Source organism: Rhinoraja longicauda, chromosome 8 (assembly GCF_053455715.1).
Source record: "Rhinoraja longicauda isolate Sanriku21f chromosome 8, sRhiLon1.1, whole genome shotgun sequence".
NCBI lineage: Eukaryota > Metazoa > Chordata > Chondrichthyes > Rajiformes > Arhynchobatidae > Rhinoraja > Rhinoraja longicauda.
The window spans coordinates 67,717,364-67,744,759 of NC_135960.1; the positions used below are offsets into that span (position 1 = coordinate 67,717,364).

Sequence of the window (27,396 nt, forward strand, 5' to 3'; positions counted from 1 at the left end):
GTGGAATTATTTGCCACAGAAGGCTGTGGAGGCCAAGTCAGTGGATATTTTTAAGTTAGGGATAGATTTATTCCAGATTAGTACGGGTGTCAGGGCTTATGGGGAGAAGGCAGGAGAATGGGGTTAGGAAGGAGAGATAGATCAGCCATGATTGAATGGTGAAATAGTCTTGATTTTTAAAAGATTTTTTTAGATTTAGAGATACAGCGCGGAAACAGGCCCTTCGGCCCACCGAGTCCGCGCCGCCCAGCGATCCCCGCACATTAACACTATCCTACACACACTAGGGACAATTTTTACATTTACCCAGTCAATTAACCTACCTACCTGTACGTCTTTGGAGGTATGGCCTAATTCTACTCCGATCACTTATGACTTTATAAGATATTTTCAACCATTTATTAAGATTCAGGATACAGTATCTAAAAGGATAATGGGATTATATTCCATGGAAGCTACCCAATATACAGCTGGGCATGTAGCTGAAGATGATTAATGTTTCAGGATGTGCTATAGTGGGACTTAGTTGGGCTTCTCTTATATCTATATCCTTCCTTTGTCCCGCCCCCCTGACATCAGTCTGAAGAAGGGTCTCGACCCGAAACGTCATCCATTCCCTCTCTCCTAGATGCTGCCTGACCTGCTGAGTTACTCCAGCATTTTGTGATACCTTCAATTTGTACCAGCATCTGCAGTCATTTTCCTACACAACTTGTCTTCTTTGTTGGCCTGCCAATTTTAGTACACCCTTCTTAATCAGCCACTTCTGAAATTTGTGTACCTCCATCTTTCCTTGTGTCATTGTCACTTAAAACATTGTAATGTTCATTTTACATTGCAATTCCGCTTTCTTCATTTTAAAAGTTCATTTCCATCACTTCTCACTTACCTGCGTCAACTGTCATCAGCCATTACTATTTCACCAGATCGCCAGAAATCTGCAAATGGTTTTTACTTTTGAATGATAGTTCTAAGCTTCATTTTAACTGCAAACTTTGTCCTGTTAACTGAAGTCCATTCGTTAAATATCCCAACACTGACTCTGGACTTTTATGCTGTAATTTTCATCAAGTACCTTCCAAAAATCCATTAGATTACATATGTCTCATTAGCCTCCTTATTGAAGACTCAATTAGATTGATCAAACATGACCGACCTATCTATTTCTAAGGTATTTATTCACAAAGTGCTGGAGTAACTCAGCAGGTCAGGCAGCATCTCAGGAGAGAAGGAATGGGTGACGTTTTGGGTCGAGACCCTTCTTCAGACCGATCCCATCAGACTGAAGAAGGGTCTCGACCCGAAACGTCACCCATTCCTTCTCTCCTGAGATGCTGCCTGACCTGCTGAGTTACTCCAGCACTTTGTGAATAAATACCTTTGATTTGTAGCAGCATCTGCAGTTATTTTCTTACACTATCTATTTCTAAGAGTCAATTGTTTCCTCAGAATCAAGATTCCCAACCATCTTCTGAATGCAGATGCTTGTTTGTTTGAAAGATACAATCATTTCCTTCGATTAATATAGTTCCTTATATTAATGTAGAAATTTGCCATGTAACCTTGGTGGGGCCAATTTGGAGTATTGTCTAAGGTTTTGGTCACCCTGTCTACTCTATTCCTCTCATGATCGTATGCACCTCTATAATATCACCCCTCATCCTCCTGCGCTCAAAGGAATAGAGTACCAGCCTACTCAACCTCTCCCGGTAGTCAGACCCTCCAGAGTCCTGGCAACATCCTCATAAAACGTCTCTGCACCCTTTCCAGCTTAACAACATCTTTCCTATAATAGAACGTATTTATTCACAAAATGCTGGAGTAACTCAGCAGGTCAGGCAGCATCTCAGGAGAGAAGGAATGGGTGACGTTTCGGGTCGAGACCCTTCTTCAGACTGACTCCCACACTGTGATCTTGGGCAAGTTAAAGGGTGAAGGGTCAATATAGTTATTAGTGCCATGTTACTTTCTGTGAGAATACCAGGTATTAGGTCATTTTAAATAGTCTTGTTTGACCCGCAATAGATCTCAATGGTATCTTCTTTTCCAGTTACAACAGTGACATTGATCAAGAAGGATATTGCGTTCCTTATCGATGAATCGATTAATGTTGGGAATGCCTATTTCCCTCTTCTCCGTGAGTTCATCATTAAGATAATTCAAACGTTCAGCATTGGACGAGATGGTATGCAAGTGGCCGTGGTACTGTACAGCGATGTTGCAAGAACCGTATTCTATCTGAACAGTTACAGCACCCTGTCTGAGATTGTCTCCCACTTAAATGGGCTCAGGCCGAAAGAAGGAAGGACCCTTAACACCGGCGCAGCATTGGACTATGTTCATAAAAACATCTTTACCAAAGCCACGGGGAGCAGGATCGAGGAGAATGTCCCCCAGATGGTTTTCATCGTTACAGCTGGAAGATCTGCCGATGATGTCCGACCGCCTGCAGAAGCCCTGGAGCGGGAGGGCATTGCCACCATTGCGGTTGGAGTGGGTACTGCAGATGTGGAGGAGGTAAAGCGCATTGCGTACCATGATCGCAGGGCTTTCCAAGTGTCTGACTTTCAATCCTTGGATACCATCTGGAATACAGTGATATCGTCACTGATTTATGGAGGAGCCGCAGTAACACCTTCAGGTAGGTCGTCGAAAATGCTTCCACATCTTGCCGTGTCATTCAGGATTCCAGTTCTATTCGTCGACATTGCTAATGGACACTAATGTTAAGCTGTGAGCCTGTCAGTTTAAGAGCATTTTTCAAACAAGCAGCATCTGGAAGTAAGCTCGTGTTATTGTGCACACATAAAAGGTGCATATTTTACTTGGGGATTTTCAATTTGGTCTTGTTTAAGACACTGCATCTGCATCAATACAAAATACGGAATCAATGCTAATGCATGGTAAATAAGAAGGTCATACAGTCTAAGTCATAGAGTGGTACGGTGTGGAAACGACCAACATGTCCCAGTTACTCTAGCCCCACGTGCCCGTGTTTGGTCCACATCCCTCCAAACCTGTCCTTTCCATGTCCCTGTTTAACTGCTTCTTAAACGCTAGGATAGTCCCAGCCTCCACTACCTCCTCTGGCAGCTTGTTCCATACGCCCACCACCCTTTGTGTGTAAAGGTTATCCCTCAGATTCCTATTAAATCTTTTCCCCTTCACCTTAAACCTATGTCCTCTGGTCCTCGATTCCCCTACTCTGGGCAAGAGACTCTGTGCATCCACCCGATCTATTCCTCTCATGATTTTATACACCTCTATAAGATCACCCCTCATCCTCCTGCGCTCCAGGGAATAGAGTCCCAGACTGCTCAACCTCTCCCTATAGCTCACACCCTCTAGTCCTGGCAACATCCTCGTAATTCTTCTCTGTACCCTTTTCAGCTTGAAGAAGTTATATTATTTGAAAGCGGGTATATGCCCCTTTAAGGTTACAAAGTTTAAGTGTTGAGTTCGAGTAGACATCCTTTCATTAAGCAGTGGCTGCTCTGAAATGGTAATTTCATCGAAGCCATTGCAGGTAGTCTGGCTCTGGCACTTCGACTTACAGAGAATTCACAATAAACCTGCTGATTGAAATACAAAAAGAAGTCCCTCATAAGGGCCTCAGGTCATAAGTGATAGGAGTAGAATTAGGCCATTTGGCCCATCAAGTCCGATAAGCCATAATTGAATGACGAAGAGATTTCAGAACAGCCGCTGCTTAATGAAAGGATGTCTACTCATCAGCGCCGGAGACTCAGGTTCGATCCTGACTACAGGCGCCATCTGTACGGAGTTTGTACGTTCTCCCCGTGACCTGCGTGGGTTTTCTCCGAGATCTTCGGTTTCCTCCCACACTCCAAAGACGTACAGGTTTGTAGGTTAATTGGCTGGGCAAATGTAAAAATTGTCCCTAGTGGGTGTAGGATAGTGTTAGTGTGCGGGGATCGCTGGGCGGCGCGGACCCGGTGGGCTGAAGGGCCTGTTTCTGCGCTGTATCTCTAAATCTAAATCTACTCGAACTCAACATTTAAACTTTGTTCCCTTAAAGGGGCATGTACCTGCTTTCAAATAACATAACTTCATCTCTCTCTCTCCTAACCCCATTCTCCTGCCTTCTCCCCATAACCTCTGACACCTGTACACCCTCAGTCCGTCATTTACGCCAGCTCCCGGAGAGCAATCCTAATGCCCCCTTTCTCCCTCTTAGATGCCAACAGCCCTTCTCTCTCGCTTGCTGCATCTATTCCCCTTTCATTATTTGGCTGGTTGACTACACTGAAGGCCAATTCAACCACGAGTGAGACAGCTGTACTAACTGCTGCACTATTGTCACCCCCCTTCCTTAATATTTCAACTTTATTTTGGAGCCTTAGATTTAAAAAAAAAGAGTGAACCCAAAGTCGTCAAAGCTGAAGGTCCAAAATTGAGCAACAGTTTTATAACGTCATGGGTATTCTGTAAAGTTACCAGTGGTTTCTCATTGCTGTGCTTGAGAAATTAATTTGCAGTATAGAGCAGATTCAGTGGTTAAATATACATCCAAAATATTTCCCATAAATTAAATATTTTGACATTATAATGGCATGATTCTGTGGGTGTTGGTTGAATGTTGCTTGTAGGCTTCAATTGTGGATTTTCATAACGTTGGCGCCATTTTAAATATCATTCTAGCATTGAAGAGAGACGTTGTCTTCCTCATTGATGGCTCTGCTGCAATGGGTCAATCATTTCTTCAAGTCCGTGAATTTCTAACGCATGTGGCCCAGCAGCTTGACATTGGACCCGACAAAGATAAAATGGCCGTTGTTCGGTACAGTTCTGACCAAAGCATAGAATTTGGCCTCGATACGTACTTAACGAAAGGCGAGGTGTTGGAGGCAATCAGGAGGCTTGCGCCAAAAGCAGGAAGACTCCTCAACACAGGGGCAGCGTTGGACTTCACCGCTAGGGATGTCTTCAGCCCATCTGCAGGCAGCAGGAGAGATATTGGTGCCTCACAGATCCTGGTGCTCATCACTGCTGGGAAATCAAGGGATGATGTTGGGCGGGCAGCAAGCAGGGTGAAACAAGCTGGTATTATGCCCATTGCCATCGGAGCCAAAAATGCAGATGCAGCAGAACTTCAACAAATCGTGCATGATTCCACATTTGCTTTAACAATGAGGGACTTCCAAGATTTATCAGCCATTCAACGAGACCTATTGGACAAAATGGCCACCAAGATTATTATTGAGCAAGGTAAGAGTCTTTGATACATTTTGTCCTATTCCATTAAATTGCTTAAGCATTTATTCACAAAGTGCTGGAGTAACTCAGCAGGTCGGGCAGCATCTCGGGAGAGAAGGAATGGGTGACGTTTCGGGTCGAGACCCTTCTTCAGACTGAAGAAGGGTCTCGACCCGAAATAAAACAATTGTTTTTGACATACCAAGTATTCTATGGTTTCACTTCTACAGACTGAAGAAGGGTCTCGACCCGAAACGTCACCCATTCCTTCTCTCCCGAGATGCTGCCTGACCTGCTGAGTTACTCCAGCACTTTGTGAATAAATACCTTCGATTTGTACCAGCATCTGCAGTTATTTTCTTATACTATAAATTGCTTAATCAGTTACACAAAGTGTTACTGTATTAAAAGACTTGGCCTCTCATTTTTGTTTTTAATTTAAAGTTGTCGGGTGAAACCATAGAATACTGGGTTTGTCAAAAACAATTGTTTTATTGTTAATATATTGTAGCTTGCCGGGATTTTTTTTTTTTGTTGAGAAAACTTTACTTTTTCTTAATTTAGTTTAGTTTAGAGATACAGCGCAGAAATGGACCCATCGGCCCACCGGGTCCGCGCCGACCAGCGATCCCCACACATTAACACTATCCAACACCCACTAGGGCCAATTTTTAAAAAACATTTACTAAACCAATTAACCTACAAACCTGCACGTCTTTGGAGTGTGGGAGGAAGCTGAAGATCTCGGAGGAAAACCCACACAGTTCACGGGGAGAACGTACAAACTCTCTACTCCGTACAACTCCGTAGTTGGGATGGAACCTGGGTCTCCGACACGGCATTCGCTGTAAGGCAGCAACTCTACCGCTGTGCCACCGTGACCGCCCTTAATGGAAGAATTAAAAATATATATTTTCATCAACCAATAAATTTAAAAACGATGAAATGTAGAAATCACAAATACATAGTAATGAGGTCATAAGGAATAGGAGTAGAATTAGGCCATTCGGCCCATCAAGTCTACTCTGCCATTCAATAATGGCCGATCTATCTCTCCCATCTAACCCCATTCTCCTGCCTTCTCCCCATAACCCCTGACACCTGTAGAGATTAGTTTAGGATTCACAGTGTGAAGCAATACCTCTTGAGTTTAAGGGAATAAGTTAGGAAGGCAGTTGATAGGGTGGTTGAGAATAACATTTTGGATAATGCTGACAAAGAAATCGCAAGGAAGTTAAGGTCTGAATTGAGGCAGTCACGCAGGGAAACAGGATAAGAACTCCAAAGACGTCTGAAGAAGGGTCTCGACCCGAAACGTCACCCATTCCTTCTCTCCCGAGATGCTGCCTGACCTGCTGAGTTACTCCAGCATTTTGTGAATAAATCGATTTGTACCAGCATCTGCAGTTATTTTCTTATACAGGTATGTAGGTTAATTGGCTGGGCAAATGTAAAAGAAATTTCGCCCTAGGGTGTAGGATAGTGTTAATATGCGGGGATCGCTGGGCGGCGCGTACCCAGTGGGCCGAAGGGCCTGTTTCCGTGCTGTATCTCTAAAAAAAAAATTAAATAAAATTTTTTAAAAAGAATTTCCTTTTAGCCCCATTCTTTACAATCAAAACGCAACCCGACATATAGAAACAAAGAACTACAGATGCTGGCTTATACCAAAGGTGGACACAAAGTGCTGGAGTAACTCAATGGGTCAGGCAGCATCTCTGGAGAGAAAAGATGGGTCACGTTTTAGGCTGGAACATTCTTCAGACTAAAAGTATGGGGTGGGGTGGGGGAGGGGAAGGGGGGTTGTGAAGAGTTGGAGGCGAGAAAAGATGAAGACCATTCAAAGCCGGCCACAAATGACCTCGGGTAGGGTGTTGCCTAGCAGGTCCATTGTTGGCCAGGGATGGTGTGATGTGGGAGCTGTGAACTACCCTGGCAGACCCATTGCTCCTGCCCCACTGAGCTCATCTTTGCATCAGTAACCACAAGCTGGCGTAACAACTGTCCTTATACTTCCTCCCTCGACTCCATCCCAGGACCCTTCAGGTTGGACGGAGGTTCACATGTGCCTCATCTTCTGCATCCGACGTTCCCGATGTGGGCTCCTGTGCAAACGTAGACCCTGCGACCGTTTCTCTGAACACTCGCACTCAGTCCGCTCAGGCCTGTGGGATTTTACATTTGCCAACCATTTCAACTCCCCTTCCCGTTCCCACACTGACCTTTCCATCCTGGGCCTCCTCCACTGTCAGAGTGAGGCCACGTGCAGATCGGAGGAACAGCACCTCATGTTTCGCTTGGGTAGCTTACAACCCAGCGGTATGAATATTGAATTCTCTCATTTTAAGTAAGGTCATCTCATACTCCCCACTTCCTCACTTCCCCCTCACCCCCTTTCTCCTCCCTAGTTGTTTTTACCAGTTCCAGAGTTCTCCACATTGTTTCTCTCTTGAGATCACACCTTCCCGAGCCAACAATGGACCTTCCAGGCTTAAAAATGAACAGAATATTATAGAAAATAAGATCAAAAGGAAAATCTAAAATCAAAAGGCCTTACCTTTACTTGACCAGAACTGGCCGACTGGAAAGTATTCTTGTATGGCGGCATGTGGAGGACCAACAGCATATTAGGCAGGTGGTCATAATGTTTTAGCTCATCAGTGTAAATGTATAGATCAGCTGCAGAAATTGATATATATATACGTGTGTGTGTGTATATATATATATATATATATGCAGGCACGCAAGCACATGTAAGCACACACACACATGCACACGTATATACATGCGTATATATGTATATGCATATATATATATATATATATATATATATATATATATATATATATATGTGTATGTGCCTGACTTGGACATCAATGTATATGGATTAATTGCTAATTTTGCAGGCGACACCAAGATTGTTGGAATAGTGGATTGTGAGGAAATATACAGTGAAATATAGATCAGCTATAGAAATGGCCTGAGATAAGGCAGATAGAGTTTAATCCGACCAAGTGTGAGCTGCTGTACTTTGGAAGGTAGTATGTAAGGCAAAAGTATATGGTTTAAAGTTAGATCCTTAACAGCATTAATGTACTGAGGGGCGCAGGGCTCCAAGTATATAGTGCACTGAAAGTGGCAACAACAGTAGAGAGTGATAAAGAGTGGTAATGGTAAACATAGAAACATAGAAAATAGGTGCAGGAGTAGGCCATTCGGCCCTTCGAGCCTGCACCGCCATTCAATATGATCATGGCTGATCATCCAGCTCAGTAACCTGTACCTGCCTTCTCTCCATACCCCCTGATACCTTTAGCCACAAGGGCCACATCTAACTCCCTCTTAAATATAGCCAATGAACTGGCCTCAACTACCCTCTGTGGCAGAGAATTCCACAGATTCACCACTCTCTGTGTGAAAAGAAGTTGATGTGTTGGATGCAGGAGAAATGGGCAGGAGTAAAGACCTGAGCGACTTTGATAAGGGCCAAATTGTTATGGCCAGACGACTGGGTCAGAGCTCTCTGTAAAGAAGGCGCCTGGTATGCTTACCTTCGTCGGTCAGGACATTGAATATAATACTCGGGCAGCTTCATATGACTTTGGTTTGGCCGCATTTGGAGTGTTGCATACAGTTCTGGCTGCTCCTTTAAAAGAAGAATGTGGGAGTTACAGAGAGAGTGAAAAAGAGATTTACCAGAATATTGGCTGGACTGGAGAGGATTAGCTCTAAGGTGACTTGGATTGTTTTTTCTGGAATCTAGGAGGCTCAGAGAAACATATAAAATTGTGCGAGGCATAGATAGACAGTCAGAACCTATTCCCAGGTAGAAATGTCAAAGACTAGATGGCGAAGCTTTAAGATGAAGGGGGCAAAGTTTAAAAGAGATGTGTGTGGACGGGTTTTTTGTTTACACAGGGTGCTGCCAGAGGTGGCAGTGGAGACGGATACGATAGTGGCATATAAGAGGCTTTTAGAGAGATACAAACACTAGTCATCCAAGGTTCCCTTCTTTTCCCACCCTTATTACTCCTCCTTGCAGGAACATGTTAGACAATAGACAATAGGTGCAGGAGGAGGCCATTCGGCCCTTCGAGCCAGCACCACCATTCAATGTGATCATGGCTGATCATTCTCAATCAGTACCCTGTCCCTGCCTTCTCCCCATACCCCCTGACTCCGCTATCCTTAAGAGCTCTATCTCGCTCTTGGTTCTGAAATTCGATGAACTGGCCTTTAAAAGACTCCCACATGTCAGATGCTGACTTACCTAATAATGACTGTTCCCAATTTACTCTCTCTTGCTCCTGACTAATAATGTTGTAATCTGCCGTACTCCAAGTTAGGTCCAGACTTATCCCGACTCAAAATAATCGTAAAACCTATGGAGACACAAGGAGTGACCCGAAACATCACCCATTCCTTCTCCTCAGAGACGCTGCCTGTCCCGCTGAGTTACTCCAGGATTTTGTGTCTATCTTTGGTGTAAACCCAGCATCTGCAGTTCCTTCCTGCACACCGCTGTAGTGAGATTTGGGCAATTGCCTCCCGCCATTATTGCAAGTGACAGACAGCAAGACCAGAAAGGAATGGCAGAACCTACTTGGCAATGACTGAAAGAGCGTGGAACCATTTGAGACCACTGAGTTGTTGCCATCTCTCCTCTCATTAAAGTCGTACCAGGAATTGCTATTCTGTTCACTTGCTTGGAGTCAGTGCTGCAACAGAGCTGGGATTTACATACAAACAAGCAGAGACTGTTCGCTTCCCCTTTCCCTCTTCTGCTATTTCATGTTCGCATGATTGCTCATCCAAATACAGGACTCTATTCCAGCTTTCTCACCACTGGGCCTGACCATTCTGCCCAATGAACAATTCCTTCTTGAATATATTTAATGATTTAGCTTCAGTTTCCAATGCAAAATTAAAACTAATAGGTGCTAGTGATTTTTTTATCACACCAAGTCTTCCACTAAAGAATTTCTGTACAAGGGGTAACTTTATCACACAAAGGGTGGTGGGTGTATGGAACAAGCTGCCAGAGGAGGTAGTTGAGAAAGAGTTGGGCAGATACATGGATAGGACAGGTTTGGAGGGATATGGACCGAACACGGGTAGGTGGGACTAGTGTAACTGGGATATATTGGCCGGTGTGGGCAAGTTGGGCTGAAGGGCCTGTTTCTACACTGTACCACTCTACGAGAAACTAAAACCAGTCTAAAACTCAAAATGGATAAAGCAAACATTCTTGAAGCATCTGATAGAAATAATGAGGCGTATATATTGATACACAAAATGCCGGAGTTACTCCAGCATTTTGTGAATAAATACCTTCGATTTGTACCAGCATCTGCAGTTATTTTCTTATACGTATATATTGATAGATCCACTCTGATTAACAGATGTGTGAAATTAAGTTAATTTGGCAGAGGTGGAAGGCAACATTGGATGCAGAGAGATAGTTTTCACTTTCACTTGAAAAAGCTCTACTCAATTGAATTGGCGGCAAAATTTAATCTATATGTTCTACATTAGGCTTGGAATTAACATTGGGCTCATTGAGGTCAGATTCAAAATTGCATTGGCACATACAAGAAATTGAAAGGGCAGCTAGCTATGCATTAAACAAGCGTTTTCACCTGAAACGTCACCCATTCCTCCTTATCGCATGAGATGCTGCCTAACCCATGGAGTTACTCCAGCATTAGGTGTCTACATTAAGTGTTTCAAATGTTTATTTACTATTTATACTGATAGAAAATATGCAAGAGATATTGATTCCTTATTGTTTTGATGTGGTTATGCTTTATTCTTAATTGTTAACTTAACTTAATTGTTAACTGTATGTTTGTGTTGTTATTTGTGAGCAAAGCACCAAGGCACATTCCTTGTATCTGCACATACTTGGCCAATAAACTTATTCATTCATTCATTCATTTGGATACATTGGATATTTAGATTTTAGTCAACCCTTCTTGAGGAACGTTATTGAAACAATAATACATGATTTACAGGCAATACTAATCTTTAATAGTCCCATGAGTTATGCCAGCATTATATTCATTTGCGGTCCTTATTGTCAGGTGTACATTTTGTTAAAAAATGTATGTTATTATTCAGTGGAAATAAGAGAGAAACTACCTCCAGATGTGAAAAATTGTTCAACAGTTATTTAACTATTACAGTCAATAACCAACTCCAGATGTGAAAAATTGTACAATAGTAATAAGACTTTTACAGTCAACATCTAACTGTCAGAAATCTTTTAATCCATTTCAGCAGATGATGTTAAGAGGGATATCGTGTTCATCATCGATGGATCTGACAATGTAACACCAGTCTTTTCCGCAATTCAAAGATTCATCTCGCGTGTGGTGAGCAGCCTTGACATTGGAAGTGACAAAGTCAGAGTAGGGTTGGTTCAGTACAGTGAAGATCCCAGAGTCAACTTCTACCTAAACAGCTACACGACACAAAGAGACGTGTTGGACGTGGTGAATAACCTCAAGCAGGTGGGAGGGCGAATCACCAACACTGGCAAAGCACTGGAATACGTCACACAGAACATCTTCACGACATCTGCTGGGAGCAGACTGGAGGAAGGTGTACCCCAGTTCTTGATCCTCCTCACTGCCAGCAGGTCGGCCGATGATGTGGGCCAGGCGGCCATGGCACTGAAAGAGGCCGGGGTAGCACCCTTCAGCATCGGCTCAGGAGACGCAGATGAAAGTGAACTGCTACAGATTTCCCTGTCCCCGAGTTACAACTTCAGGGTGGACGACCTGCAAAATCTGGAATTGCAGCAGCTGGAGAGGTCATTGAAACAGATGAAGATAAGCGAGATTAGGAATATCCACACGACTGAGAAAAGAGGTGAGAGCGCCATTTCCAGTTCAAAGGAAATATATCACTGGGACAAAGTGGTGTAGCTGGTAGAGTGGCTGCCTTTGTGTCAGATACCTCAGGTGCTGTCTGTGTGGAGTCTCAATTGTCTGCTTGTTGACTCTCTAGAGTCTCCAACCATTTCAATGGTGATAAGGCTCTGATATTCCCATAGCTGTGCACTGTACAACTCTATGACACAATGCCCATGAAATGGCTTCCAATGAACCTTTCAAAAGCCATTGGAGAGTCTGTACACCTGGTAGGCAAGGGTCAACCTTGTTCTGTGACGTTGCATAAACATCCTCTCCGCTGTAACTGTAATTCTTTTTTTGCACAATCCGCAGGCATTGCCACTTTCATTTCACTGCACATCGTGTATGTGCACGTGACAAATAAACTTGACTTGACTTGAGATGGGACAGGCTAGGACTTTTTTTCCCCTGGAACTAGGAGGTGATATGATAGTCATAAAGATTAGGAAAGGCATGGTTATGTTAGATAACAAGAGTCTGGTCCTCCAGGTTGAAGTGTGTAAAAACGGATGGAGTGGGCTCAGCTGTCTACTACTTTGTCTACTACTCAAGGCCCACCAATCCAGGCAATATCCTGTTGACAAAATGTGTAGGAAGGAACTCAGGACGATGGTTTAAACCGAAAATAGACACAAAAAACAGTAGTAATGCATCGGGTCAGACAGCATCTCTGGAGAAAAGGAATAGGTGACGTTTCGGGTTGAGATATATTTTCAGACTGAGGGAGGGTCTCGACCCGAAACGTCACCTTTTCCTTTTCTCCAGAGATGCGGTCTGACCAGCTGAGTTACTCCAGCTTTTTGTGTCTATCCTCAATATCCTGTTGAAACGTTTCTCCAATTGCTCATGCTTTATCATGTTAAACCCATTATCAAATTTGACTCTGGTGATTTCCAAGGTATTTATTTGTCTTTCCAGACAGTTGTTGAAAGTGTAACAAAAGCAAGGAAATGGATAGAAATATGACATTCCAAAGAGATAACACAAATGTGATGGGCAAATTGACTTGCTTAAATGCTGTAAATAATTTTAAAAAAAAATTAATTTCTATTATCTGTTCCCTGCAGGTGCTGTTCAGAGGGATATCGTGTTCCTCATCGATGGATCTGACAACGTCAGACCAGTCTTTTCTGCAATTCAAAGATTCATCTCGAGTGTTGTGAGCAGCCTTGACGTTGGAAGTGATAAAGTCAGAGTAGCGTTGGTTCAGTACAGCGAAGATCCCAGAGTCAACTTCTACCTAAACAGCCACACGACACAAAGAGACGTGTTGGACGTGGTGACTAACCTCAGGCAGGTGGGAGGGCGAATTGCCAACACTGGCAAAGCACTGGAATACGTCACACAGAACATCTTCACGACATCTGCTGGGAGCAGACTGGAGGAAGGTGTACCCCAGTTCTTGATCCTCCTCACTGCCAGCAGGTCGGCCGATGATGTGGGCCAGGCGGCCGTGGCACTGAAAGAGGCCGGGGTAGCACCCTTCAGCATCGGCTCAGGAGACGCAGATGAAAGTGAACTGCTGCAGATTTCACTGTCCCCGAGTTACAACTTCAGGGTGGACGACCTCCAAAATCTGGATATGCAGCAGCTGGAGAGGTCATTGAAACGACTGAGGATAAAAGAGATTAGGAATATCTACGCAACGGAGAAAAGAGGTGAGAGTGCCATTTCCAGTTTAAACGAAAAAATATCAGAGCGGCAAGGTGGTGTAGCTGGTGGAGTGTCTGCCTCCGTGTCAGATACCTCGGGTGCTGTCCGTGTGAAGTTTGCACGTTCTCCCTGCCGACCACGCGGGTTTCTCCGAGTGCTCCCATTTGCTCCCAAATCCCAAGACTTGTAGGTTCATTGGCCTCTGTAAATTTCCCTTGGGTATGACGTAAGACTCCAAAGACGTACAGGTGTGTAGGTTAATTGGCTGGGTAAATGTAAAAAATTGTCCCTAGTGGGTGTAGGATAGTGTTAATGTACGGGGATCGCTGGGCGGCACGGACTTGGAGGGCCGAAAAGGCCTGTTTCCGGCTGGATATATATGATATGATATGATGTGATATGATATGATCGTTGTGGTTTGGGTAGGCTGAAGGGCGGCGCGGTGGCGCAGCAGTAGAGTTGCTGCCTTAGAGCGAATGCAGCGCCGGAGACTCAGGTTCGACCCTGACTACGGGCGCCGACTGTACGGAGTTTGTACGTTCTCCCCGTGACCTGCGTGGGTTTTCTCCGAGATCTTCGGTTTCCTCCCACACTCCAAAGACGTACAGGTGTGTAGGTTAATTGACTGGGTAAATGCAAAAATTGTCCCTAGTGTGTGTAGGATAGTGTTAATGTGCGGGGATCGCTGGGCGGCGCGGACTCGGTGGGCCGAAGGGCCTGTTTCCGCGCTGTATCTCTAAAAAAAGGGGTAGGTTTCCCTGCTGTATCTTTCAAACAATATATTTATATTTTCACTGCAAACTTTAAAGACATTAACACAAAAAGTGCTGGGAACCATCAGATAAAATTTGCCTTGAAGGGGCAAAGATTGATGGATCAGGAATGGAATCCCACAACAGGCTTCTTCACTGTAACAACTGATGTCCAACATCTATCATGGAAGCTACATTTCAAGTCTGTCGTACATATTGAATTGAATTGAATTGACTACTTAATTGTCACGTGTGACAAATCACAGTGAAATTATTTTCTTGCATGCCCAAGGTATGCAAATCGTCACTACATAAAGGTCGCTTATGAAGTTACAAAGTAGCTCATGCCAGGGCTACCCTTGTTCCCCCCCCCCCCCCCCTCCCACATATACATGGAACATGCCACATAATGATGTGTGTAGGAAAATAACTACAAATCGAAGGTATCTCAAAATGCTGGAGTAACTCAGCGGGTCAGGCAGCATCTCGGGAGAGAAGGAATGGGTGACATTTCGGGTCGAGACCCTTCTTCAGCCAGGCAATATCCTGTTGAAACGTTTCTCCAATCTCTCATCTTCTTCGGCCCCCTCGGTCATGGCCGACCATGGGTGATGAATCCTAGTTGGCTGCTTGCTCCACACCTCGGCTAGAGCAGCGTCGCTTGTGGCTGAAGAGCCCAATGCAGCAGTGACAGTCTCTGTGGCAAAGGTCACATGTGTGTGTGTGGTCTCTGGTCTGTTGGAGTTGCTGTTCTCCATTCCGCTTGTCTGCCGCTGCGTTCATCAGTGTCTCCTCCCCCGTTTTGAGATGTTGGTTCAGGGTACCTCTCTGCCTCGTGCGGTCAGCTGCAAGGCTCTCCCAGAACTCCGCATCGATGTTGAGCGCCTTCAAATCCCTCTATCTCTCTTAATCTCTCATGCTGAAGAATCTCTCTATCTCTCTTAATCTCTCATTCTGAAGAAGGGTCTCGACCCGAAACGTCGCCCATTCCTTCTCTCCTGAGATGCTGCCTGACCTGCTGAGTTACTCCAGCATTTTGTGAATAAATACCTTCGATTTGTACCAGCATCTGCAGTTATTTTCTTATGCTTAATCATGTTATAACCATTATCACATTTGACTCTGGTGATTTCCATGGTATGTATTTGTCTTTCCAGACAGTTATTGAAAAGAAACTATGGTAAGGAAAGGGACAGAAGTCAGTCATTCCAAAAAGATAACACATGTGATCGGCAGTATAAGAAAATAACTGCAGATGCTGGTACAAATCGATTTATTCACAAAATGCTGGAGTAACTCAGCAGGTCAGGCAGCATCTCGGGAGAGAAGGAATGGGTGACGAAATGACACCCTTTCCTTCTCTCCCGAGATGCTGCCTGACATGTGATCGGCAAATTGACTTGTGTATAAGGGATTTAATTGTTTTAATTAATTTCTATTATCTGTTCCCTGCAGGTGCTGTTCAGAGGGATGTTGTGTTCCTCATCGATGGATCTGAAAATGTCAGACCAGTCTTTCCCGCAATTCAAAGATTCATCTCGAGTGTTGTGAGCAGCCTTGACGTTGGAAGTGATAAAGTCAGAGTAGCGTTGGTTCAGTACAGCGAAGATCCCAGAGTCAACTTCTACCTAAACAGCCACACGACACAAAGAGACGTGTTGGACGTGGTGACTAACCTCAGGCAGGTGGGAGGGCGAATTGCCAACACTGGCAAAGCACTGGAATACGTCACACAGAACATCTTCACGACATCTGCTGGGAGCAGACTGGAGGCAGGTGTACCCCAGTTCTTGATCCTCCTCACTGCCAGCAGGTCGGCCGATGATGTGGGCCAGGCGGCCGTGGCACTGAAAGAGGCCGGGGTAGCACCCTTCAGCATCGGCTCAGGAGACGCAGATGAAAGTGAACTGCTGCAGATTTCACTGTCCCCGAGTTACAACTTCAGGGTGGACGCCCTGCAAGATCTGGATATGCAGCAGCTGGAGAGGTCATTGAAACGACTGAGGAGAAAAGAGATTAGGAATATCCACGGCCATGTGAAAAGAGGTGAGAGTGCCATTTCCAGGTTAAACTAAAAAATATCAGAGTGGCAAGGTGGTGTAGCTGGTGGAGTGTCTGCCTCCGTGTCAGATACCTTGGGTGCTGTCTGTGTGGAGTTTGCACGTTCTCCCTGCAGACCGTGTCGGGATATGGGGAGAAGGCAGGAGAATGGGGTTAGGAGGGAGAGATAGGTCAGCCACGATTGAATGGCGGAGTAGACTCGATAGGCTGGATGGCCTAATTCTGCTCCTATCACTTACCAACCTGAAGGTATTTATTTACAAAATGCTGGAGTAACTCAGCAGGTCAGGCAGCATCTCAGGAGAGAAGGAATGGGTGACGTTTCGGGTCTGAAGAAGGGTCTCGACTCGAAACGTCACCCATTCCTTCTCTCCTGAGATGCTGCCTGACTTGCTGAGTTACTCCAGCATTTTGTGAATAAATACCTTCGATTTGTACCAGCATCTGCAGTTATATTCTTATACTTACCAACCAACCTGTGACCTTATCCCCAGGTGGTTTTCTCCAGGTGCTCCCATTTCCTCCCACATGCAGGTTTACAGGTGAATTAACCTCCGTGAATTGCTGTTTAGTATGATCAGTGTGGACTCGGTGGGTTGAAGGGCAGACTTCCCTGCTGTACCTTGCAATCAATCTATGCTGCACTCCGAAAGCTAAAGGCATTAAAACAGTCTGAAGACGGGTTTTGTCCCGAAACGTCTCCTATTCCTTTCCTCCAGAGATGCCGACTGACCCAGCGAGTTACTCCAGCTTCTTGTGTCCATCTTCGGTTTAAACCAGCATGTGAGGTTATCCACTTTGGTGCTAAGAATAGAAAGGCAGAGTATTATCTGAATGATGTCAAGTTAGGAACAGGGGACGTACAACGAGATCTGGGTGTCCTAGTGCATCAGTCACTGAAAGGAAGCATGCAGGTACAGCAGGCAGTGAAGAAAGCCAATGGGATGTTGGCCTTCATAACAAGAGGAGTTGAGTATAGGAGCAAAGAGGTCCTTCTGCAGTTGTACAGGGCCCTAGTGAGACCTCACCTGGAGTACTGTGTGCAGTTTTGGTCTCCAAATTTGAGGAAGGATATTCTTGCTATTGAGGGCGTGCAGCGTAGATTTACTAGGTTAATTCCCAGAATGGCGGGACTGTCATATGTTGAAACATTTTCAGTCAGAGAGTTGTGAATCTGTGGAATTCTCTGCCTCAGAAGGCAGTGGAGGCCAATTCTCTGAATGCATTCAAGAGAGAGCTAGATAGAGCTCTTAAGGATAGCGGAGTCAGGGAGTATGGGGAGAAGGCAGGAACGGGGTACTGATTGAGAATGATCAGCCATGATCACATTGAATGGCGGTGCTGGCTCGAAGGGCCGAATGGCCTCCTCCTGCACCTATTGTCTATTGTCTATTGTCTATTGTCTATCTGCAGCTCCTTCCTCGTTGCTGAGGGCATTGAATATAAGAGTCAGGGAGTCAGGTTGCAGTTTTATAGGACTTTGGATTGGCTGCATTTGGAGTATTGCGTGCAGTTTTGGGCACCCCATTACAACAAAGATTTGGAAGTTTGCCAGAATGCTGCCTGGATTAGAGGGTGTGAGCTACAGACTTGGATTGCTTTCTCTGGAAGTTGAGCAGGGACTCGATAGAATAGTATTGAGATTATGAGTGGCGTGGAGAGGATAAATATATAAAGTCAGAACCTTTTTCTCAGGGTAGACGTGTCCCACACTAGAAGTCATAGCTGTAAAGTGTGAGGGGGAAGGTTTAATAGAGATGTATACGGGACACTGAAAGTAATGCAGGCCTGGAATGCATTGCCTGGAATGGTGGTGGAGGCAGTTTTGATGGTGGCAAGTAAGAAGCTTTAAGATAGGTGTATGGAAGTGCAGGGAACAATGGGATATGGATCACATGCAGGCAGATGGTATCCGTTTAACTTGGCATCATGTTCGGCACAAACATTGTGGGCCGTTCCTGTGCTTTAGAGATACAGTGCGGAAACAGGCCCTTCGGCCCAGCGATCCCCGCACATTAACACTATCCCACACACACTAGGGACAATTTTTACATTTGCACAGCCAATTAACCTACATACATGTACGTCTTTGGAGTGTGGGAGGAAACCGAAGATCTCGGAGAAAACCCACGCAGGTGAACGTGCAAACTCCGTACAGACGGCGCCTGTAGTCGGGATCGAACCTGAGTCTCCGGCGCTGCATTCGCTGTAAGGCAGCAACTCTACCGCTGCGCCACCGTGCCGGCACATCTCCTTCACTCTCCACTGAACTACCAGTTCTGGTGACATCTGGAAACTTAAATTCTCATCCATTTCATTAATATACATGGCAAAGGAGTGACGATACAACGCTGATCTCTGTGCCGTCCCACTGACCAGAGGCCTGCAATCTGAGGACCAAACCCTCGTTGCCATCCCCTTCCTCCAGCCACCAAGCTGATTGTACAGGAAGGGATCGCAGTTGCTGATTGACACTGAAAATAGACACAGAATGCTGGAATAACTCAGCAGGTCAGGCAGCATCTCTGGATAGAAGGAATGGGTGACGTTTTAGGTCGAGACTACTTCTTTAGACTGGTTGTGTATTCAGTTTGCCAAATCCTACTGGATACCATGTGTAAATCCGTGGAATTCTCTGCCTCAGAAGGCAGTGGAGGCCGATTCTCTGGATGCTTTCAAGAGAGAGTAAGATAGAGCTCTTAAGGATAGCTGAGTCAGGGGGTATGGGGAGAGGGCAGGAACGGGGTACTGATTGCGGATGATCAGCCATGATCGTATTGAATGGCGGTTTTGACTCAAAGGGCCAAATGGCCTACTCCTGCACCTATTGTCTATTGTCTATAATTCCATCCTACCATGCAGAAACACTCCATACTAGCCTACCATGTTGGATTTTGCCAAAGCATTTTCCAGGGACAATGTCCTGCACCCTGGCCTTAACAATGTTCTTCATCACCTCTTCAAAACAAACCCAATCAAATTCAAGAGCTGTGATTCCCCATGCCCAAAGCCATGCTGACGTTGAGGCCAGTTCATTGGCTATATTTAAGAGGGAGTTAGATGTGGCCCTTTGTGGCTAAAGGGATCAGGGGGTATGGAGAGAAGGCAGGTACGGGATACTGAGTTGGATGATCAGCCATGATCATATTGAATGGCGGTGCAGGCTCGAAGGGCCGAATGGCCTGCTCCTGCACCTAGTTTCAATGTTTCTATGAACCTTAAGGTGCCCTTGCTTTTCCAAATGTACATAAATCCCGTCCCTCTGAATCTTTCTAATGTTTTCCACCGCTGAAGTAGGTGGCACCGTAGGCATGATCATACATAGATGGATTTCAAGCCTTGCAGCAGGAACCTGATCAGCTGGGCGAGTGGTCTGAAGCATGTCTATGCTTAATATCATAATGTAGCCAATCCTGAGAAGTTGTGAGCTGCATTGATCTGTGTTGGTGGTAGGAGGGGAATTGCAGAAATGCAGCAATGCTGCACAGAGCGTAAATCGAAGAAATTGAGAAACAATTAAAGAGGGAACAAATGATCGCAAATGATTACAATGAGCAAACTGGCAGGATGAATTATTTTTGATGTGGTTGGCAATGTTCCTCGTGTCCCCATAAAAGTTACCTCGGAAAGCTTCCATTTCCATTTTTGGCACACTCACTGAGGACCTCCAGTTACGTTGGTTTACATAAAATGTCTCTGTGACTGTACCTAACCTTAACACGACACATGCAATAGACAATAGACAATAAGTGCAGGAGGAGGCCATTCGGCCCTTCGTGCCAGCACCACCATTCTCAATCAGTACCCCGTTCCTGCCTTCACCCCATACCCCCTGACTCCGCTATCCTTAAGAGCTCTATCTAGCTCTCTCTTGAATGCATTCAGAGAATTGGCCTCCACTGCCTTCTGAAGCAGAGAATTCCACAGATTCACAACTCTCTGACTGAAAAAGATTTTCCTCATCTCAGTTCTAAATGGCCTACCCCTTATTCTTAAACTGTGGCCACTTGTTCTGAACTCCTCCAACATTGGGAACATGTTTCCTGCCTCTAACGTGTCCAACCCCTTAATAATCTTATACTTTTCGATAAGATCCTCTCTCATCCTTCTAAATTCCAGTGTATACAAGCCTAGTCGCTCCAGTCTTTCAACATACGACAGTCCCGCCATTCCGGGAATTAACCTAGTAAACCTACGCTGCAAGCCCTCAATAGCAAGAATATCCTTCCTCAAATTTGGAGACCAAAACTGCACACAGTACTCCAGGTGCGGTCTCACTAGGGCCCTGTACAACTGCAGAAGGACCTCTTTGCTCCTATACTCAACTCCTCTTGTTATGAAGGCCAACATTCCATTGGCTTTCTTCACTGCCTGCTGTACCTGCATGCTTCCTTTCAGTGACTGATGCACTAGGACACCCAGATCTCGTTGTGCGTCCTGTTTTCCTAACTTGACACCATTCAGATAATAATCTGCCTTCCTATTCTTACCACCAAAGTGGATAACCTCACACTTATCCACATTAAACTGCATCTGCCATGCATCCGCCCACTCACACAACCTGTCCAAGTCACCCTGCAACCTCGTGGCATCTTCCTCACAGTTCACACTACCACCCAGCTTTGTATTGACTGATGCACTAGGACACCCAGATCTCGTTGTGCGTCCCGTTTTCCTAACTTGACACCATTCAGATAATAATCTGCCTTCCTATTCTTACCACCAAAGTGGTAGAAATTAGGGCCCGCCGCTAATCTGAAATATCAACGTCATCCCATCTCAACGGGACAAAGGACGATCTCAGAAATGTTATTCCATTTTTTGTGCTCAGTGTATTTTCTGTTCTCCCTAGATTCTGCAAGGAGGGATGTGGTGTTCCGCAGGGCGATGAAGGTCCTGCGAGCGGGTCGATCGAACCTCGCGCTTCGGGGCGGTCGAAGCTGCTACGGCTGGAGCTCCCGAAAGCCGGTCGCCAGCCAGGGACCTGCGAGCTCTTTGTCTTCTTTGAACTTTACCTGCTGCCTGTGAGTATCTGCTCACCAACATCCTCCCTGCATTCCCTCATTATATGAGTACAAGTATCTGCAGTACATAGATAGAGCTCTTAAGGATAGCGGAGTCAGGGGGTATGGGGAGAAGGCAGGAATGGGGTAGAAACATAGAAACATAGAAAATAGGTGCAGGAGTAGGCCATTCGGCCCTTCGAGCCTGCACCGCCATTCATTATGATCATGGCTGATCATACAGCTCAGTAACCTGTACCTGCCTTCTCTCCATACCCCCTGATCCCTTTAGCCACAAGGGCCACATCTAACTCCCTCTTAAATATAGCCAAATGAACTGGCCTCAACTACCTTCTGTGGCAGAGAATTCCACAGATTCACCACTCTCTGTGTGAAGAAATGTTTTCTCATCTCGGTCCTAAAAGACTTCCCCCTTATCCATAAGCTGTGACCCCTGGTTCTGGACTTCCCCAACATCGGGAACAATCTTCCCGCATCTAGCCTCTCCAACCCCTTAAGAATTTTATATGTTTCTATAAGATCCCCCCTCAGTCTTCTAAATTCCAGCGAGTCTAAGCCTAGTCTATCCAAGCTTTCTTCATATGAATGTCCTGCCATCCCAGGGATCAATCTGATGAACCTTCTCTGTACTCCCTCTAAGGCTAGAATGTCTACTGATTAAGAATGTTCAGCCATGATCACTCGAAGGGCCGAATGGCCTCCTCCTGCACCTATTGTCTATTGTCTATTGTCTATACCAGGAGCCGTTGGTATACCTTGAGTCTGAAGAAGGGTCTCGACCCGAAACGTCACCCATTTCTTCTCTCCTGAGATGCTGCCTGACCCGCTGAGTTACTCCACCATTTTGTCTCTATCCACTATTCAAACAATATCTTCACCTCAACATTTCTTGTCCCATCTAGTAAGTCATTTAAAATTAAGTCATCTATTGATCTCTGTTTTGAGTGAATATAAGGATTGAATAGACAATAGACAATAGACCACAGGTGCAGGAGTAGACTATTTGGCCCTTCGAGCCAGCACCACCATTATCCTTAAGAGCTCTATCTAGCTCTCTCTTGAATGCATTCAGAGAATTGGCCTCCACTGCCTCCTGAGGCAGTGAATTCCACAGATTTACAACTCTCTGACTGAAAAAGGTTTTCCGCATCTCAGTTCTAAATGGCCTACACCTTATTCTTAAACTGTGGCCCCTGGTTCTGGACTCTCCCAACATTGGGAACATGTTTCCTGCCTCTAACTTGTCAAACCCCTTAATAATCTTATATCTTTCGATAAGATCCCCTCATCCTTCTAAATTCCAGGTATTTATTCACAAAATGCTGGAGTAACTCAGCAGGTCAGGCAGCATCTCGGGAGAGAAGGAACGGGTGAATTTTTGGGTTTGAGACCCTTCTTCAGACTGATGTCAGGGGTGCGGGACAAAGGAAGGATATAGGTGGAGACAGGAAGATAGAGGGAGAACAGGGGAGGGGAAGAGAGGGACAGAGGAGCTATCTAAAGTTGGAGAAGTCAATGTTCATACCGAAATTCCAGTGTATACAAGCCTAGTCGTTCCAGTCTTTCAACATATGATAGTCCCGCCATTCCGGAAATTAACCTAGTAAACCTACGCTGCACGCCCTCAATAGCAAGAATACCCTTCCTCAAATTTGGAGACCAAAACTGCATGCAGTACTCCAGGTGCGGTCTCACTAGGGCCCTGTACAACTGCAGAAGGACCTCTTTGCTCCTATACTCAACTCCTCTTGTTATGAATGCCAACATTCCATTGGCTTTCTTCACTGCCTGCTTCACCTGCATGCTTCCTTTCACTGACTGATGCACTAGGACACCCAGATCTCGTTGTACGTTCCCTTTTCCTAACTTGACACCATTCAGATAATACTCTGCCTTCCTATTTTTACCACCGAAGTGGATAACCTCACACTTATCCACATTAAACTGCATCTGCCATGCATCCGCCCACTCACACAACCTGTCCAAGTCAACCTGCAACCTCATAGCATCTTCCTAACAGTTCATACTGCCACCTACTTTGTATCATCTGCAAATTTGCTAATGGTACTTTTAATCCCTTCATCCAAGGGGTGAAGGGAATGGGGGAGGGGTGAGGGGGAGGGGTGAAGGGGAGGAGGGGGTGCTGCACCAATGCAGGAGTGGTCTGGTCCCAAGTGGACCCCAAGTGGACCCCACTTGGTCTAGTATATTTTTAATTTTTGAACTTTTACTTTTACATTTTACATCCTTATCTCTGTGAACTTTGCTGAACTGACATTTCTGTTGTAGTTCCACAACCCACCCCACCGATGCCCAAGAGAGATGTTGTATTCCTTGTCGATGGATCAGACCGGGCCCAGTCTTCGTTTCCTATGATCAAATCCTTCATGACCAACGTAGCAACAAACCTGGACATTGGAAGGGACAGCATCCGGCTGGCTGTCGTGCAATACAGTGACGATTCCGTGCCCGAGTTCTTACTAAACACTTACACCAGGAAATCCGATGTGGTGCAAGCGATCAGAGGCCTGAAGCCCAAAGGTGGCAGAGAAAGCAACACTGGCAGAGCTTTGGAGTATGTCAGAAGGAATGTGTTCACCAGGTCAGGCGGAAGTCGAAAGTATGAAGACGTGCCTCAGTTCCTGATTCTTCTCACCGCGGGCAGGTCCTCCGATGATGTTAGGCAGGCAGCACAGACCCTCAAAAGGGAAGATGTCGCTCCCTTCGTGATTGGAACCAGGAATGTCGACACGGCTGAAATGCAGCAGATCTCTTTGTCTCCCGACTACGTCTTCAAATTTATCGATTTGCAAAACGTCGAAAGTATCAAGCAATACTTTATAGATCCCTTGACCGATCTAGAAACCGATCATATCATTGAAATCAGGGACACCCAAGGTAAGAGAATGCAAAATTCCAAGATTTCAAGATTTCAAGATCAATTTAGAAGGATGAGAGGGGATCATATAGAGACGCATAAAATTATAAGAGGACTGGACAAGCTAGATGCAGGAAAAATGTTCCCAATGTTGGGGGAGTCCAGAACCGGGGTCCACAGTCTTAGAATAAAGGGGAGGCCATTTAAAACTGAGGAAAGAAGGGACTTTTTCACCCAGAGAGTTGTGAATTTGTGGAATTCTCTGCCACAGAGGGCAGTGGAGGCCAAATCACTGGATGAATTTAAGAGAGAGTTAGATAGAGCTCTAGGGGCTGGTGGAATCAAGGGATATGGGGAGAAGGCAGGCACCGGTTACTGATTGTGGATGATCAGCCATGATCACAATGAATGGCGGTGCTGGCTCGAAGGGCCGAATGGCCTCCTCCTGCACCTATTTTCTAATTTATTGTCACATGTACCAATTAAAGTACAGTGAAATTTGAGTTTCCATACAGCCACACTAAGTGAAAAGCAACAAGACACACAGCCACATAAAGTAAAATTTAACATAAACATCCAGCACAGCGGATTCCACATTCCCCATTGTGATGGAAGGCAATAAAGTCCAACCATCTTCCTCTTTGCTCACCCGCGGTCACGAGGAACTGCAGGTGCTGGGAACACAAATTGGTGGACTGGGGGAATGGACTGGCGATGTTTCAGGTCAGGACTTGTCTTCAGACTGACTGCAGGAGGGAGGGAAGGAGAAAGTAGGAATGGGGAGAGGTGGGGGGCAGGGCAAAGTCTGCCAAGTGACAGGTGGATACAATTGAGGGGGAGGGGGGGGTGTTCGATTGGCGGATGGCTGGAGTAATTGACAAAGGCTGGATCTGAGAAGGAGAGAGAAGTGAAATGTAAAGGGGATCGTGTGGAAGGGGACGGATGAATTACAAAGAGAGAGGGTAGAAATGAAATGATGGCTTTGAGGATAGGAGATGAGTCTAAGAAGGAGGGGGATGGAGCAGGGTAACTGGGGGAGGGGGATGGGGGATGGGAATGGGGTGGGAGAATTGTGTGCACACTGGAGTACAGGGGGTAGCACAGGAAAGAGAGGGCATATTACCAGAAATGGAGAACTCAATGTTCACACCGTTAGAAGGTACTTTCTTTCCGGAAGGCAGTGAAGAAAGCGAATGGTATGTTGGCATTCATAATGAGGGGATTTGAGTATAGGAGCAGGGAGGTTCTGCTGCAGTTGTTCAGGGCATTGGTGAGACCACACCTGGAGTATTGCGTACAGTTTTGGTCTCCTAATCTGAGGAAAGACATTCTTGCCATAGAGGGAGTACAGAGAAGGTTCACCAGATTGATTCCTGGGATGGCAGGACTTTCAGAAAGACTGGATAGACTCGGCTTGTACTCGCTGGAATTTAGAAGATTGAGGGGGGATCTTATAGAAACTTACAAAATTCTTTAGGGGTTGGACAGGCTAGATGCAGGAAGATTGTTCCCGATGTTGGGGAAGTCCAGAACAAGGGGTCACAGTTTAAGGATAAGGGGGAAGTCTTTTAGTACCGAGATGAGAAAGTTTTTTTTCACACAGAGTGGTGAATCTGTGGAATTCTCTGCCACAGAAGATAGTTGAGGCCAGTTCATTGGCTATATTTAAGAGGGACTTAGATGTGGCCCTTGTGGCTAAAGGGATCAGGGGGTATGGAGAGAAGGCAGGTACGGGATACTGAGTTGGATGATCAGCCATGATCATATTGAATGGCGTTGCAGGCTCGAAGGGCCGAATGGCCTCCTCCTGCACCTATTTTCTATGTTTCTATGTATCTAAGGTAAGCTTGCCCAAGTGGAAGGGGAGGCACCTTTCTTCCAGCTTGTGTCAGACCTCACTCTGACAACAGAGGAGGCCAAAGACGGAATGGTTGGTGCGGGAATGGTAAGGCGTGCTAAAACGGTTAGCAAATAGTGGATCCAACAGGCCTTGGCAGACACAGCACAAGTGTACGGTGACACGATTGCCTCGCCTGTTGCTGATGGAAAGGAGGTCACATCGAGAGCACTGAATTGGTGGATGAGGTTCTGAAGGTGTCCACGCAAAGCTCTGTCTCCGCTGCAAGAGCTGCTGCAATCCCTGGATGGAGATGAGAGGGGGAGTAGAGGGACGGCTGTCACATCTACTGCGGGTGCAGGGGGGAGATTACTAAGGAGGGGGCGGGTCGGGTGGGAAGGAATGAGTGTGAGCCAGTGAGCTGTGGAGGGTCTGTCCTCTGCAGACAGTGGAAGGGGAAGGGGATGAGAAGGTGGCGGGTGGCGGTGGATTCATTTTGAAGGTGGCGGACATGTTGGAACCTGCTGGGTCTCACGATTGCTGAACGTTTCATCTCCCTTTCCCATTCCCATACTGTTGTTTCTGTCGTGAACTCCATTTGAAACTGGACTTAAAACTGGTAGGAATGCTGCCCCATATTCCCCATATTCAACAGTATGAACATCACATTCTCCAATTTCAAGGTGTACCTCCCACCCCACCCACCCCCCCCACCCACCATCTTTTTTTCCTTTTTTTCTGTGCCTTCTCCACACTGATGTGGACCCACTTCCTCCACTATCTCCCCCCCCCCCCCACCCCAGCCATCCTATTTCGTTTTACCTCCTTTGTACATTCATCTGCCATCCTCGAGTTACTCATTACTCTGTTAACCCTGCTTTTTCCCTTCTCACCTATTCCCTCCCCCCCCCCCCCCCCCCCCTCCACCACATCCCTTTCTCCGGCTCTACATTTGATTCCTCTTCGATTCTGAAACCCCTTTACCTCCTCTTCAGTTCTAGCCTTGGTCACCAACTCCACACCCACCTGCCATTCACCAACCACCCCTTACCTGTAT

General features: G+C 45.8%; 1 protein-coding gene across 1 annotated transcript in view; it reads left to right on the plus strand.

Moving 5' to 3' along the window:
• The window catches only part of LOC144596371 (collagen alpha-3(VI) chain-like), a 168,660-nt gene that overhangs the window by 41,914 nt on the left and 99,350 nt on the right, over positions 1 to 27,396 (plus strand). Inside the window, exons 6-11 of the mRNA XM_078404627.1 lie at positions 2,051 to 2,641; positions 4,663 to 5,229; positions 11,497 to 12,090; positions 13,202 to 13,792; positions 15,995 to 16,585; positions 23,914 to 24,522. Coding sequence (XP_078260753.1) covers positions 2,051 to 2,641; positions 4,663 to 5,229; positions 11,497 to 12,090; positions 13,202 to 13,792; positions 15,995 to 16,585; positions 23,914 to 24,522 — 3,543 coding nt within the window. The remainder of the gene's footprint in view (positions 1 to 2,050; positions 2,642 to 4,662; positions 5,230 to 11,496; positions 12,091 to 13,201; positions 13,793 to 15,994; positions 16,586 to 23,913; positions 24,523 to 27,396) is intronic.